Source organism: Tympanuchus pallidicinctus, unplaced genomic scaffold (assembly GCF_026119805.1).
Source record: "Tympanuchus pallidicinctus isolate F22 unplaced genomic scaffold, pur_lepc_1.0 scaffold22, whole genome shotgun sequence".
NCBI classification, from domain to species: Eukaryota; Metazoa; Chordata; class Aves; order Galliformes; family Phasianidae; genus Tympanuchus; species Tympanuchus pallidicinctus.
In genome coordinates this window covers 21,735,278-21,751,546 of record NW_026294739.1, presented here as the reverse complement: position 1 = coordinate 21,751,546, position 16,269 = coordinate 21,735,278, and the positions used below count along the sequence as shown (strand labels likewise).

At 43.8% G+C, this 16,269-nt stretch overlaps 1 protein-coding gene across 6 annotated transcripts; it reads left to right on the top strand.

Annotated features, from left to right (window-relative positions):
- Positions 1-1,027: 1,027 nt before the first annotated feature.
- MLF1 (myeloid leukemia factor 1) lies at positions 1,028-15,358 on the top strand. Of its 6 annotated transcripts, none has more exons than XM_052686609.1 (8): positions 1,028-1,156; positions 5,653-5,815; positions 8,742-8,786; positions 10,126-10,215; positions 10,612-10,833; positions 11,790-11,949; positions 12,540-12,627; positions 13,570-15,358. In XM_052686609.1, the coding sequence occupies exons 1-8, from the start codon at positions 1,110-1,112 to the stop codon at positions 13,673-13,675; spliced, it is 921 nt and encodes a 306-aa protein (XP_052542569.1). In that variant the 5' UTR covers positions 1,028-1,109; the 3' UTR covers positions 13,676-15,358. The 6 variants fall into 6 exon arrangements, with proteins under 6 accessions (XP_052542569.1, XP_052542570.1, XP_052542568.1 ...); XM_052686610.1 differs by having other exon boundaries at positions 8,742-8,864; positions 10,612-10,740; XM_052686608.1 differs by having other exon boundaries at positions 8,742-8,864.
- Positions 15,359-16,269: the final 911 nt, after the last annotated feature.

Sequence of the window (16,269 nt, the reverse complement as noted above, 5' to 3'; positions counted from 1 at the left end):
ACTGCAGACAACCACGCGCTAGTCATGTTCATGGAAACTTGCCTTGCTGGTTTGGAGTGTGTAATAAATAACGTAGCACAGCATGTCATGGATACTAATGAATATTATGAACTGCATAATAGGTGTGGAACTGAGCAGGGTGTCCAAGGAGGCTGTGGGAGCCCCATCCCTGCAGGCATTCGAGGCCAGGCTGGATGTGGCTCTGGGCAGCCTGGGCTGGTGACCCTGCACACAGCAGGGGGTTGGAACCGGTTGAGCACTGTGCTCCTTTGCAACCCAGGCCATTCTGTGATTCTGTGACACGTATATTACCAACTGCAATAATATGGAATGCAATAAACGCCGAACGGATCCAGGGCAGCTCTCAATGAATCAAAATATACCGACAGGTGATTAGTGGACGAACCGTCCAGGACCTGGTCTCTGCAGGTTCCTGGCACCAATGCCCTCTCACCTCACAGGAGCTTCGGGCCGGAGCTCACCTGCCGGTCGACTCTCACAAGGCGGCTCCGCTCACCCGCGCCTTGTGCCGGTTTTCCTCTCAGAGCCCCGCGCTGTGGGGTCGCCGTGTGAGGGCCGTTGACGTCACCGCCCCTCAGTGCGCCTTCAGAGCCCCCGACGGTTGGCTCTCGGCCTCAGTCGCTTTCGGTGCCGCGTTATTTATGGCTTCTGTTAACGCGATGCTTTTTACTGGGGATCGTCGCTCTCCGCGCGCCAAGCTGAGCCCCGCGTTCACAGGAACGCTTGGGAGGACGCGGCGTTCCCTCGCAACGCAGGGACTTTATTTTACCGCCATCTAGTGGAAAAAAAGTAAAACTATTCCTAAGGCGCTCCCTCCCGCTCGCCGGGCACCCCGGGCTCCCGCAGCCCCGTTCTGTCGGCTGCACCCCCGCCCCGAGGCGCCGCTCCGCGCGCGCTCCCGCCGCCCGCAGCCCCGCACCTTCCTCAGCGGGCCCGCGCGCGAGCAGCGGTTGCCACGGCAGCGGGAGCCCCGCCTCGCCGCCCCGTCGCGGCCAATAGCGGCGCTGGGACGCGTCACGTGGGCGAGAGGGCGCCGCCGTGAGGGACTGGCGGGGCGGTGGGCGCTCACAGGGCGCGGGGCTGCAGCCATGTTCGGGGCTCTGGGGCGCTGCTTCGAGGAGGATCCGTTCTTCCGGTGAGCGTGGGGCCGCCGCGGGCTCCGGGGCCGGGGCTTGCCCGTCCGGTGGGTCTCTGAGGGTCGCGCCGTGGGAGGCGGACGGGCGTGCGGGGCGCGGTTGGCAGCGGTGGGGTTGAAGGCCGGAGCGGCGCTTGGGCGGTGCTGTTCGCTTCCAGTGCCTCGCAGCGCCTGAGGAACTTCGTGGTAATGAGACGTGGCGTCTGCTGAGGAGAAACCGTCTGCTCCTGGGTCTGAATTTCGCGGGGGTTGATTTTTGTGTTTTATTTTTGAATGTAAGCTTGTTGGACGCGGGGAGCCATGCTGGGTGTTCTCGGTTTCTTGGGCTCTTTAAGATATCTGTATTTAACCACGGGCTGTTCCTCAGCTCCTGTTGTCAGTGCGTGTATTAAAGGCAATTCTAGGTGTTCTTGTGATAAAATAAACCTGTGTGATGTGTGTTAGTGCCAGAAACCTGCCTGGTCTGCAAGGGGAGGGAGTCAAAATGCAATGTGAGAACTCAGAGGAGCACAAATTATTACCTATATTTATATATAAAGCCATTTTTAGCGTACGGTGCTTCCTACATGGAGCTTAATCACAAGGAAAGCTCAGGGTGATGTGGGTGGGTGGACGAGGAAGGGTAACATAGGAGCCCTGTGATGTGGGTTTGTTGACTGCATCCCATAGTTACGGGGTGTCTGAGCTGAGGCTGTGCCTCTTAAAGGGAACCAGCTCGGCTGCAGCAGCCCCTTCCTGGCATTGGTTACTACACAAATATGCAGCTAGAGCAACTCGTTCCAGGATACACCGTGCTAAAGACCGTGCAGATCCTCTGGTTGAAATGGGATTAACGATGGAAATTGTCTCGTTTGTAGTAATTTGCAGTGTGCTTTTGTAATCCTCTGAAACAACAATTGCCTTCTTGTTTATTCAATTCCATCATTTTATTGTAGCTGTTTTAAACTTCCTGATGAAGTTAAAATTGGAGGAAAATAGGTGGCAGGAGATAGGGGAAGGGAGTGTGTGTGAAAGAGATAAGAGGTTGATATTGAGGTTCATTTCCTTGGCACCGTTGTTGCTGATCTGCTTTACATATAGTTAAGGAAATGAGTTTATTACCTCAGATAAGATGAGCTTCCAAAGTAGTGTAATAATAGGCTTCTGCTGCCTCACAAGGAGAGGTTTTGACTGCTGATCTGGAAATAGCATCTGAGAGGGAACATCTCCATCTGGAGCAGCTGTCCTGGAAGTGCCCACCAGGCACCAGCAGGGCTGTGCCTGATGGCTCAGACAGGTGCAGGAGCTGCAGCTCTCCTGCCAAGTGTGTTTAAGTGTATTTCACTTCTCAGTGCACAGCCTTTGTCTTACTGCTCCAGGCCCCAAGTCTTCAAGGTGGTTCTGCAACTTCAGTCCTATGTACCACCCAACTTAAAACAAAAAAGTATTGAATGCAAAGCCCAGTTTTCAAAAATCCCAAAGTGAATTTATTGCTTTAGGATACTGAATTTCAGCCAAACGGGAGCATGTGCTGATGTAAGAAGCAGCAATTGTGCTTTTAGTATGGCACCCTTCAGCTGAAATGTGGATCCTTAAACGTGGTCACTGAAGAACTTACCCAGAGAGATGCATCTTGGGGAGATGCTTACTAGCACATGTGCTAGCAGCATCCACTGTCACGCTTTTAGTATCTATTTCTTCATGTCAGCATGCTTAGTTGAGACATCAGTGCCCTCAGAGGCTCTGCTTTTGGTTTCCTGCGTTGATCCCTTCAGACACCTGAATGCCTAGTGAAGGTCAGGTGATATTTGTACTAGACAAAAGTGCAGGTTCTGTTACTGCAGTCATGCAATGACAAATGTACCAATTAGTTCTGTTCTGCACTTAATTTGGAAGATGAATTTATGGTGTTTAACATGTGAAGGGCACAGATTCAGCATGTGAAATCCTTACAGAACTGCTTTCCTTTTCAACCATCACCTCTATAATGCAGCAGTGCGAAGTGTGCAGAAGTCATGTCAGCCTCATCACAAGTATCTTTTATTTCTCCCTAAAAAATTCAGATTGAATACCAGGTGACCAGTGGTAACTAAACAAGGTTACTCTATGTGTGTTGTAGAACGTGATTGGAACAAAGGACTGAAGATCTTGTATCCTCTGTTGGGGTTATTAAAGAGATTTTGCCTTTTTTTTTTCTTTTCCTTTTTCTAATATATAGATGCTTATATTTTATAAGGGTGTCATACTCTTTTCATAGTTATGGTTTGAGTTTGGGTCATCAGTGACATCAAGAGGATACATTTAACCCTTATAGAAGCCTTAGCTTGCAGGGAGATTCTCTGCTGACTTAGCATTGGTTTTGCCCAGCTTCTGTGTGCTCAGTACTGCTGCTTTGGAAGCCTGGCAACACCGAGCCTTCTTACAGCTGGCTCCACAATGTCCCTGGAGAGATGGGAGCTCAGTTCCCAAATCAGTTGCTGCACGGTTTGGATCCTCCTTCCTTGTCTGTGGTGGTAAGGAGCTGTGCTGCTAAATTGTTTCATAGAACTTTCTTTGAAAGGTGCAAAAATCTCTTAAGTTTGGATGCATTCATGAGCATAGCAGTGTGTAGTAGAAGGTGAATGGCCGAGAGGACCAGAGTGAAGTAAGACAAAAAGAATTCAGAAGGTATGACTGCGTTAGGTGACACATTATTATGTGTTATGCACACTAAAAGCAGCAGAATTCTTTTTAATCTAAATGAAGCCCATGGAGTCTTGTTTCACTTGTAATTGTGTGACTGCTTCTGAACTGGGACAGGCTGGGGAGCAATCTCACGTTTAAGCTGTTGATGGGATACAGTTCACCCATCTTTGTCCTGGTAACTACACCTATCTCAAGTTTGTGGTGTTGAGACTGTGTGGAAATATGCCTGTGCTGTGATAGGGCCTGCGTGCTTCCCTCATGTTGGCCTGTGCAGTGACTTGTTTGCATCTGTTCTTCATCCTGTGAGCAGCAAGCTCACTGTATGCGAGCTGCTTATCGCCTTGGGATTGAAGTTAAAGCTGGCAGTCATGTGAGTGGGGTAGATTAGGGTCTACTTATGGCAGTGGAAAAACTGCTCCTGTGGAACTGTAACGGTCTGACTGCACTGGAGTGAGCAAGAGCACAGCTTGAAGGGATGCTGTTGGATTAGGAATCTTGTTTGAAAATGAATTAGCTTTGCATTTCTAACTGAATCTCTGTTAATGTTTTGTTTTTTGTGTTTTTTTTTTTAACTTAAATGGAAAAATTAAGTTAGATGCTGCTTTGTAGTAAGAGGAGACTGTAAAGGGCAAAGAGATCAGAGTTGCCAGGAGGTGATGGGTGTGGGATGGGGGGTGAGGGGTGAGCAAGAGGAAAGCAGCTTCAGGAGCTGATGGGCACTGCGGAGTTGGAGGAACAGCCTGGAAATTTCCTTTGTGGAGGCAGCGATGTCACAGCAAAGTCCTGGAGAGAAGGAGGGCGTGAGACATCTGGGAAATGGCAGGAAATTGGTAGGAAGGGAGATGAGGTGCTACGAAGTCTAAGTAAACATAGCTGGGAAGTGACTGGTGATGTTAATAAAGAGGCTTTCGGTGGAGCAGCAAAGGGGAAAATTAGTCTGGATATGAAGGGAGGAAATGAAATGTTTTCTATATGAAGTAGTCATTTCTGGTGTTTGGGCCAGAGGCAGCAGTGCAATTCATATAGCATCGTAAGTCATAAGATCTTATGCTTTACTCCTTTTCTGGCCTCTGTTTGAACTTTCTAGTCCTAGGACAAATTAAAGAAAGCAAAGAATTAAGACGTTGCTAGTGTTGCTCTCTTATTACTTACCTGCATGCCAAGCCAAGCATTGGAATTACTGGTGGAGTTCTGTTTTGGAGACAGATGTTGAGTGGTTAGAAAGCGGAGAGGAATGGGGAGACTAACAAGAAAGCAAAGAGGTGGTAAGGATTCTTCCAAAGTGGTGAGAAGGGATGTGAGAATGTAATTTGTGAAGGTATAGGAATGGGAGGGCAAAAAGGAGCAGTGGTGGGGAATTAAAATAAAGGTGATGGAGTTGGATTGAATTTAGTGCACTGTGCTTTGAAGGACGTGGGGCCAGGGAGCATGGAAAGTGGTCTTCTTTTACCTCCAATCCCTGATATTTGAATATTAAAAAGTGATAAAGTATAGGTTGGTTCTGTAGCTTTTGGCAGATAGAAAACCAAACATGGCTGCCAGTGATGGAGAATTTAGAACAGCTGAGGAAAGAGAAAATCCAGGGTGGACAGACGGTCAAGAACACAGGAGAGCAAGGAAGGCATCTGAGAAGAAGGAGCTAAATCACCCAACCAGAGGGGTGGGAAGGAGGAGCAGAAGGGTAAAAATTACTGCACAGTTGGGTCCCATTAAAATAAAGAACGCAGAAATCATATAGAATGATTTTAAAAAAGGGATTTAAGAATTTCAGAGCTATTTTGCGTCAGCTGGAATAGCCCCCCTAACGCCGTGTTGTGGATTGTCTCTTTCAGCGACCCTTTTGCCGCACACCATGAATACATGCGGCAGATGATGAGGAGCTTTTCTGATCCTTTTGGCCGAGATCCATTTCTCAGTATAACAGATGGCAGGGAGAGAACGGCGGATCGAAGAGCACGCCAGGATTCTCAGGTTGCTCTGAGAGGAAATCGCAGAGTAAGTCACTTCTTGATCTCTGAGCACCGCTACGCACGGTTTGCACTGACTGCTAACAGAGCTGGCTTCGTGTTCCCACTCCCACTGAGTTGGTCCAGTGGAAATGGAGCCTGGCTCAACTGCTGCGGCCTTGGTCAGCTTGTTTCGTAACAGTGAGATGAGAATCTCTCTCTTTATTCCTCACTGGCTCATTGTTTAAGTGTTTGTCAGTGCTAAGCAATAAACACATTGTGCTTTTAGTTCTAACAGAAACAAATGTGCGTGTTAAACATTGAATATACAACGTTTAATGAAATGAACAAGAAGTACAAATATTTATCAAATGCCTGTTAAAATGAATGTTATTAAATATTGCTACTGCAGGAAGGTTTTAAGTGTCCGAAGGCAGAGCCTTCTCTGGACACTGTTAAAAGAGGATTGAAGCACAACGTGGTGTTTCAGCCACTTGGCAGTACCTGCACAGGTACTGTAAGCCCTGCTTCAGTTTCTTTGGTGTGGATGAGGCTTCTTGTTCTGTGTCTGGTCTGGTTCTTAATAAGTTTTCTCTGGATACACTAATTAAAGAGTCGGGCCATTTCAAGGAACCTGGTATTTCTCTAAGCTACTATCTGCAAATGAGAAGTTGGTAACAATCTGTTTTACATAAGGTACCTTTACAGCAGGCTGGGCATGCAGGACAAGTACAGCTTTTACTTCTGCAGCTAAGCTTTATCTGTATTTAGAAAGGATGTACATCTGTTGGCTCCTTTCCTTCCCCCAGCTGAAATACTTTGAACAGTCTCTGCTACAACATTGAGCGCTTGATTCCAAAGAGCAGTTGGAAGACAAAACATCAGAGGGAGTTGTGGAACTGAACTGGGTTTGGTTGTTGTTATTCAAACCTAGGTGTTAAGAGCTTGATAAGCATAGCTGAAACACAGTGTCGCCTGTGTGTCAAAGGGTAACTGCCAGATTCCTTCCTCTGCGCTCATATGGGGCCGGTTAGTTTCAAATATAGATGTTGTTGGATGTAATCAGAGCATGATCTTTTTGTCTGCTGAAGCTGATTGTTAGGCCTTAGTTCAAGAGATGCTGGAAAGCAGCAGGTCTCTTTTCCTTAATATCCTAGGACAGCTTATGCCTTACTGTTGGCAACAAAGCAATAAGGTAAAGAATACTTCTACCTGTGGTTACAGAAAGGAGTTAAAGGTACAGGAGCACTGTGTTGTTTTGATAAGCACAAAAGAATCCCACACGTGCAAAAATGTTTTCAGTATCTTTTAATGTTTGTCATCTTTCACCTGGGAGGTGTAAGATGTCACAGAAAACTCCACGCTGATTACTTGAGCCTTATGGTTGTCAATGAACTGCTTTTACTGGTGTTTCTTTAGAAATTACTCCAACACTTAAGAATAAATAAACTGATTTTTGTGTAGGGAAAAAATGGAGGTCTTTACTGCCATGTAAAGTACACCGTGTTGCAGTTTCCCCTACAGATTCCTTCGAGTAAACTGTAGCTGCTGAAAAGTGCCTTACAAAGCAAGAGGTTCGTTGTTACAACTTAGCGTGCATGGTAGCTTTGACTGTATCATTCAAACTTGAAAAGGCTTTTCATTTCTCATACAGGTTTCCAGTGTTACTACAGAGTCACTTGGAGAGGGAAGGGGAAGGAAGGGATGTGAGCAGGAGGAATGGGTGGGATGTCTTGAGAGAGCTTGCCTTGCACTTCTGTGACAGTCTTAGTTCTAATCAACGTGGTGGGGAACTGCAGTTCAACAGAAGCTTGGTCAGTAGGATGTCTCATGGGCATACATAACATTGGTGCCTAACAGCTTTTAGTGTTCATTGTAAAATTAGGACTTTGGGAACTTGTTATCATACTAATTTTATTTCTGACTATATCCTTTTGTACTCGATACCATCACGTTGTTTTCTATCACCCTGTGGTAGCACCACAATCTAGGAGAGCTGATAAAGTTATTCAGGGATCAGATAATTCCTTGCTTCTGTGCTTAAAGCTCTGGTGAAGTGTCTCGTATTCCATCTAACCAGACCTTCTTTAGGTAAGCTGTTATGTAACTCTCCAACCTTAGCTTCCTAGAAACACTGATTTGTTTTCCAGCATTTAATTACCCTGTCGTATAGGGTTATTCAATATCAGCTGGACAAACAGGAACTGTATTTGTTGGTGTTTATAGCTACATCTATTTATACAACTGCAGAAGTGTATAACATGCTGAAGGGGGGAACTTGTCTTCGGGTTGCTCTACGCATGATGATAGATTGACTTAGATCTTCTTTGCAATGACCTTTGAAACTGCTGACAAATTGCACTTCATTTTGTTGTAAGGGATGTATGGATATTTTAGAGAAACCTTTTATATTTATATCACTCTCTTAACACACAAAGAGCTCTCGTGAACAGGTCATCTGCATCATTTAGAGTTTTTTAGTGCTTAAAAAATGACCAGCCTTCTGAAATTTAATTACATAAATTTACATAAAGCAGGGCTGTTGATTTGTTGTTTTTAATCAAGTTCCAGTGATGGGGCTCTACTGCATGAATAGAATGAAGTGTTTCCAGAGAAGTGGGTGACTCTGAATTGCTGTACCTTATCTTAGATAATTTCAGCACTCAGGTTGTTATGTCATACAAGCCCCCTCCAAGATCTTCCAGTACCCATATATGAACGTGACTTAAAGAGCATTAGCTGTCATGACACTTAAATTATAATTAGTCTTAAATATTTTGCTGCTGTATACCCTGGTTGCTTCATGCTGTGTTGTAGCACACTGCAAGTCCTCAAGACCTCCATCAAGGTCTTTATTTGATCAGGAGAGTTGTAATACCACACGCCGCACGTGGTGGTGCAGTAGGTATTGCTGCTTTGTCCCGTGCTACATACAATAACTAAAAGATGTGAATCCTTTTTAATGTTTTTTCCAGGCAACAAGCTATTCCCTCCTGCCCTTTTCAGGCTTTGGGAGAGTGGTTGGTATCCCAGAAGAAACAGTTTGTGTAACTCTTGCTAAAACGTGTACTGTCTGCATAACTAGAGCATGGACAAAGGCTAGTTTTGGCGTGCGTGCAACCTACTCTTGTTGGTACTGGGTATTTATTTATTGCAGATCCTCAGTGTTTAAATAAAAGCTTGCTTAAATGAGCAGTTTGAATCTAATGATTCACATATGCAGCAGTTGGAGGAATGCGAGCTTCGTGCCCCTGTAATAAGCATGCTTGCATTTCGTAGCACCTTGTAATGCTAAGGGCCTGCTGCGTGCAGCCCTGCAGCCTGCCTTTCCTTCCCAGCTCTGCAGCTTCTTGCTGAAACTGAAAAACCCCTGTGCTGTGTTTGCACCTGATTAGCACGCTTCATCAGAGCTGCTGATGTCAGAAAGCAGGCAGCCCAGCAGGGAGCTCGAGCGGCTCCCAAGTGAAAGTTCACAGAAGGAGGGAGAAGGCATGGTGAAAATCATCCCCACCTGCTGTGCTGGAGAGGAGCCCAGAGGAGGATGCTCGTTTGGGACTGTGCTGCTATCTTCCCAGATGGCCGCTTAGGATAGTTTGCCCTTTCTCTGCTTTGTTCTTCAGTCTCTCTCTTTGGTATTTTTAGGCTTGTTTTCCACCAAAGGTAGCTTTCATCTGCACAAGCAGTACATGCCATCAGTTGCAAGCTGTACTAATAAAATTCTGCATGTAAACCTGGCTTAACATTGCGTATGTAAAACTGGACCTTCTGCTTACATAAAAATAATGGATGTTTTATTGGACGTATCCATTGCCTTGGGTAATTAAGCTGCCATTAGAATTCCAAGTTATGATTCCCTGGCTTTCCCTGGTTGCCCATGTGTTACTTGAACAACCACTTGCTTCTGCAAAGGAACGACTGTGTGGTCTGAGCTGGGTTTGCAGGCTGATTCCATATGCATTAAGGGATTTGCATGACAAAGATAATGTGGTCTTCAGCAGGTATGTAAAGCAGGGAGGGTCACACATTACTTCTTACTGCAGAAACTTGTCAGGCTAGTGTATAAGTAACAGTAGCTCATGCAAAGTGGCCTCAGTATGAGCTTTCTCTGACATTTGAGTATTAGAAATCTTTTACTTCTATCTTTCCAGTATCTCCAACTTAACAATCAAGTTTCTTATGCTAGCTTTCAGTTTTTCAGTCAAAAAGACTAATTTTGGCTTGTCTATGGTTATGAACTGCAGACTATGAAAGCCCTACTGATGTCTTGATTTGCAGAAAAAATAAATGCATGTCAAAATCCAGCCTCAAATTGAAGAATTAGCAAACTTTGTTATAATTTTAACTGTTTTTTTTTTTTAGCAAGATGCAGATTTTGGGGATCCTTTTTTTGCAATGGACAGAATGATGTCAAATATGAGAAACAGCATGCTGGAGATGCAAAGAAAATTTGTAAGTTTATTTTACATTTATTTTAAAACTGTGTTGGAGAATGAGAGTTGTTTAAAACATTACTCAAAATCTTGCCGAGAAGAAGACTGCAACTTCCTACAACTTGTTACATGCTGTGCATGGGTGATCTGGTCTTAGAGGTTCTGTTCTCCACTAAACTGAGCTGTGCCAGAGCAAGCCTGTGAGCAGTATGGGGAGACCTGTGCCCAGACAGTGCCAGGGCAAGAGCGAGGCCCTGTCTGGTGCTGGGGCTGCTCTCAGCAGCCATAACTGTGGTGCCAGGGCTGAGAGTTAATTTCTCAGAGGGCTCTTTGTTCTCATGTTGGTAATTGTAGAAGTAAGAGGTGCGTTACCCACAGACTTTAACTTACTAAAAGAAGCCTACGTTGCTCGCAGGATGACCTGTCTGTGCACCCAGATGCACACACCTTCAGCTCCTCCTCTGTGATGACGTACTCCAAAGTGGGCGATGAACCTCCCAAAGTTTTCCAAGCTGCAGCTCAGACGCGCACGGCTCCAGGAGGTGTAAGTAGGCTTGAGATGCAGCAGGAAGGTGGTATGTTGTTATTGCAGAGCAAGGTCTTCTATGGTTTCTCTGCTTATTCCTGTAGCAGACAGGTACTCCTATAATTTAGAAAAATACGTGTCTGTGTGAATACTGCTCTTCAGTAAAGGCGCTTTGTGCAGACGTGCTGCTTTTGTCCTTGTCGTTTGTACTTCTCTGAAGTATGCATCTACACAAATAGCAGGCCGAGCAAAAGCTGGAAAAACTGAGTGCCAAACTGCTTATTTCTCATGGTGGTCTCCAGTGTTTTCCTCTTTGCTGTAATTAATTCACCATTTGTGCAGTTAAAAGTGTGTCTACAGTAGAAGATAACAAAAGGCAGCCCATTTGTGTAGAGCGTGGCTTCAAATCATACCCTTTCCTCAAGTCCTTCTAAATGCTTGTGTAGTGCTTCAGATGAAGATGCCCTTTCATTGACTTCATTGCAGCTGTTGCATCTCATTCTGCTAAGAAATCTGAATTTGAATTTGAACCCTGAAGCAAGGTTCATGAAAGACTATATGTGAGCAGTAAAGGCCGTTGAGCACGCTTGGCTGTGGGATGTGTTCATGCTCAAGCAGACACTCGGTTATCAAAAAGGTTCTAATAATATACTTATGAACACAGAGTTAAGTGGTTGCTGGGTCAACGTGCCAGCCTAGCAATTAGTTGTCCCTTCATGCTGAGAGTATTGGCATCAGCTATTATTCATTCTGTTGTCAAGGGGAATGTTGAAGACGTGTCTGTGTGTAGTATATTTAGACTAGACTTTTTTCCCAGCAGTTAATATCCAGCATGTGTGCTGCTTATGGAGTTTGGGATGTTGTTGTTTAATCTTTGCTGGCAGGAAGAAAATAGACTTGATCTGAGCTGTCTTTTCTGCCAATAGAAGAAATGAGGGAGTTGGAAAAGTGTGTAACAACTAGCTTTTTCAAAAAAGGAGGAGAAAACTAATATTTTTTATCTTACCTTCTTTTTTATTGTTGTCTTTCGAAGGTCGTTGATTTCTTTTTTTTCTTTTTTGGTACAGGTTAAGGAAATAAGAAAAGCACTGAAGGATTCTGAAAGTGGAGTGGAAAAAATGGCTATTGGTCATCACATCCGTGATCGTGCCCACGTTGTGAAAAAATCAAAGAACAGGAAGACTGGTGATGAAGAAATGAACCAAGAGTTCATCAACTTGGATGAAAGTGTGTCCCTTATGCACTTCCCATGTTGTTACACTAATGGTTCCCATACCAATCTTGAAATTGTAGCTTGAAAACCAATCCCTTTTCTCATGTCTCAGAAAGTGCTAAGCCTGCAAAGTGGGCTTACAATAAAAGTCTAATCTGAGGCTAAAGTAGCCAGTTAAACTTAAATGGTGTGCTATACAAGAAAACAGTACAAATTATAATATTTATTCATATTTGAAGGTACCTTAAATGATTTATGTTTTTCAACAAGTATTTATCAGAACAGTTCTATTTTCTGTGTGTTATGTGGCTGTCCTGCTTACACTGGTAATAAAAATCATGTATTTAAGAGATGTAAAACCAGATGCCTGTTTTAACCACGCAGCACACTGACTTTCATTGTAATCTTCTGAATTTAAGCCTACCTGTGACAAGCTTTAGTTGTCTCTTGCAGATACCATAGAGATGGTCTGCAGGTTATGTAAAGACTTGCAGGCCACCAGTCTAAAAGAACACTGTTCAAAACTCTGATATTCATTGAATGGTTGTTTTTTTTTCCTGTCCTGTTTGCATCTATTTCAAATGGAACTTTCCCTCTCTTTCAGATGAGGCTCAGTCTTTTGATGAGGAGTGGCAGAAAGAGATTTCCAAGTTCAAGCCATCGAGAAGCAGGTGCAATTTAGATGCTCCAAGGTACAGCAGCATTCAACACACACATAAGGAAGATGGACTAGTGGTAAAAATAGTGTTGTATCATGGCAGTGTTAGCAACAGAATAGAAATACAGTTCTGAAGTGGCAAGTAATCTGTTGATGAGCAAACAGTGCTTAGTGGCAATGCAGGGAGGAATAGCATGTTTTGCTCCTGCATTTCTGTGACACTGTAAGGAATAACAAGGCAGTATTTTATGAACTAAACTTTGAAGAAGTCATTATTTTGACTGTGCAAATTACTTTGTGATTGACCAGGCCAAAATGTTGGGAGTGTTTGGTTTTTTCCCTAGAGATGCATGCCAGTGCTCTTAGCTTCATTACACGTAATGTTAATGCTCTCTCCTCTTCGTAGTGTAACTGGATTAGTTGTGTTAAGGTAAAATGCTTATTGAGGGCTAAGTTGATCATTCTCTTTGGTAGAAATGAAGGCATGCTCCTCTCTTCTGAGTTAAATTTCAAATGAGGCCTCTTCTAATCAGAAGAGTTTGCATAGAGGTGTGCACTTTGTTTCTAAACTCAGGACCCAGCTCTGCATAGCTTGTTATCCACCATGCTTCAGATTTTTTTCCCCCATTTCAGTAGAAGGTGCACTGCCTTTAACAGGTTGCAAAAGGGAAATACTCCTCTTAGGTAACTGACACAGCATGTTTCCTCTGGCACCTTTTCAGTCCTGGAGGTTTACTATATATGTAATTTTACCTTCAAGTTCCTTTTTCAAACTGAGCTGTTTTGTTGTTTTCATCAGCTGTGCAAGAGGAGAAAGCAGTTCAACTCCATGGTGTAGTTCTGGAGGGAAGGTGAAATCTGTTTTACAAACAGAATAACTAGACCTTCACATGAGTAATGAAAAACATGCATACATGTTTATTTCCCTGTCCCTGTATCGTATGGTGGTTGTTATTCTTGTTGTTTTTTGTTTCAGAGAGAAACCACTCGCGTCTGTGGGCTTCAGGGGACCGAGAGTTTCCATGGAGAACAACCTCAGTGTGAAAGGAACACACGTTCCCATCAAAAGCAGCAAGAAGTAGTCCATTGGGATGCAGTTTGTTCAGAAAAAATGGTGCTGCACTGCTCCTGTTAATATAAGTATACACGTACATATGACCAATCTGTCTTTTGTTTTAGTGTTAGTTTGCCTTGCTACTCTAATCTTTTGACTACTGAATGTTGTATAAACCTTTGGATCTGAGGTTAAGTCATTTTAAAAGGAAAGACAAGAAGCAAGCAAAAAAAAAACACAAAACCAACAAAAAGTCCTGTCCACTTAGAAGCACTTTAATGGTTTATCACCAATTCTGATGTAAAACATCTGCTTTGGTAGCAAAGTCGTTTTTTCCACCACAGTTGCACCATTCTCAGACTCTTTGTTAACCCCAGTGAAACCACCTTTTCCCCTCCACACTGTATAACTCACACAGAAAGTAAATTCTCCTCTTTTGTCACAATAATTATTAATTGTTTTGGTGACGAAGCAGTCGGTAGGAATTACAGTACACTGTAGGCACTGCATATACAGATTTAAAATCATATGGTAAATTGGTACAGAATTCCCAAATTCATCTTGATTTTAAAACAAAGAAGAGTGAGAAGAATACTAAAATAGCAAATGCTTCTTTATGTGTTAGTTAATCAACATTATGTTCATAAATGGTGCTCGCATCCCTCGTTCTCTGCCCCTAGGCTGTTATTCTCATATTTCTGATCCTTTGTTTCTTTTGGAGATGGCGCTTTATTTTTCATTCCTGAAGGCCATCTGTAGTATTTTTCAATTATCCTGTGATAATACTCAGATGGAACTATTACTTCATTGGAGAAATGGTTCAGCAGAGAGCAGTTCAGCTGGATAATGGCTGCACCATTTCTTCTGTTCCAGAAAGCTAAAATATCCCTCTGCACAGGAAGCCATTTTCTGCCTCAGCTGAGGTGAGCTCTGTGATGTTTTCTGCCCTGAATAGTAGAGCTAGAAGGATCCTGAAAGCTAACACTTGGTTTCCCTCAGTACTTCTGTCATTATTGTTTGGTGGAAGAGTCTGGTGTTCATGAGGAAAGCAAACTGTGACTGAGAACTGGAAATGTCTTTGTATTACAAGTGTTGAGTTTGTGTGCTGTCAAATTCGGAATTGATCTCATGTTGTAGAGGAAATAATTTCTGTAGGCTGTAGCATATATGCCGTAGTGTAAATGCTATGAACTGAAGGCTAAGACAGCGTAGCCTTCGAAAAAGACACTGTTTGTATGATAAAAGAAAAATAGTTTAATATTCATACAGCTAAAAAGGAAATAAGTTTCTCTGAGGAAGTTGTTTAATCTGAGGAATCTATAAAAAAGTGTATTTTATTAACATGCAAAAAAAAAAAACAACCAACAAACCTGAAGGGCAGTTGTCACTGCCATGGCAGAAATTTCCCAATGATAAACAACAGAAAACATTACCATGCTGTCACTTAAGCAGAAATCTTTGATTTGAGGGGTGCTTCTAATTCACAGAGCATTCATCTGTCCATCATCTGACCACTTACATTCTTGCCTGTGCTCCTGGGATGGGTGAACATACAGAGAGAACAGCACTGGTTGTGAAATTACATTGGGAAGAGGCAAACGTGATGGATCACTTTGTCATGCACAGCAATGTGAAAATGTTATGCAAGAAATTGTTCTACGTAGGAACACCTGAAACTTTAATTCTTTAATAAAGAGCTATTTATTGTTTATGCTTAGTGTTTGGATTACTGAACGCCCTAACTGATTTGTGCTTTACTTAGTTTAGGGTTTCTTCAGAGCACTCCTCCATATGGCTCAGTAGTGGAGTAGAGGAATGTTTCCAGGAGCAAAGCAGTTACTGCACAGGAAGGAACGTTGCTGTAAGGAAGCAGCCAGGGGTGAGACTGAGGTGTTTTAATTTTCAGAACAGCTCTTGTATCAAGGACTGACACTTCCTGGGGTAATCATAGCACCTACTTTTTCAAATCTTTAAATGCAAAATGTTATACAGCTTCATAGAGAGGTATGAGGGGAGCTTTAGGTTGGATATCAGGAGAAACTTCTTTATAGCAAGGGTTGAGTAAGCACTGCAATGGGCTGCCCAGGGAGGTGGTTGAGTCACTGCCCCCAGATGTGTTTAAGAACCGTTTGGATGTGGTGCTCAGGGACATGATTTAGCAGAGGGCTGTTAGAGTTGGGGTCGTATGGTTAGGTTGTGGTTGGACTTGATGATCTTTAAGGTCGTTTCCAACCTGAGCAATTCCACGATTCCATGATATGAGCAGCAGTGAGTAACCTAACAGCTGTTATTCATGTGCTCTCACTTGGCACTAAATGAGGGATAACTGCAGAACAACTGCATCAGACCCACCTCCTGGTTTATGTTGGGATGTTTGGATATTGTGGCAATATCTGATCTATCAAATCTAAGAAGTCGGGCAGTGCTGACTTCTTAGAAGGGCAGGTTTCAGCTGAAGCCTTCAACACGCAGCCAGCAGGTGCGTCTGTCCCAGCTGACCATGGAGATCCGTTTTCCCCCTTGCAGAGCTGTGCCGTGCAGTCGATGTCTGACACGATCTTGCCTTGTTGCTGTGACCGCGCGTTCGGCAGTGCGGGCGTTGTGCTTTGTAAAACCCGCCGC

What these genes read in the sequence shown, in the direction of transcription:
- MLF1 (XM_052686608.1), top strand. Translation starts at nt 1,110, where the DNA reads ATGTTCGGGGCTCTGGGGCGCTGCTTCGAGGAGGATCCGTTCTTCCG. An exon ending in TAACTAGAGCATGGACAAAG is followed by an intron (nt 8,865 to 10,125) that starts GCTAGTTTTGGC and finishes TTTTTTTTTTAG; the next exon opens with CAAGATGCAGATTTTGGGGA. An exon ending in TGGAGATGCAAAGAAAATTT is followed by an intron (nt 10,216 to 10,611) that starts GTAAGTTTATTT and finishes CGTTGCTCGCAG; the next exon opens with GATGACCTGTCTGTGCACCC.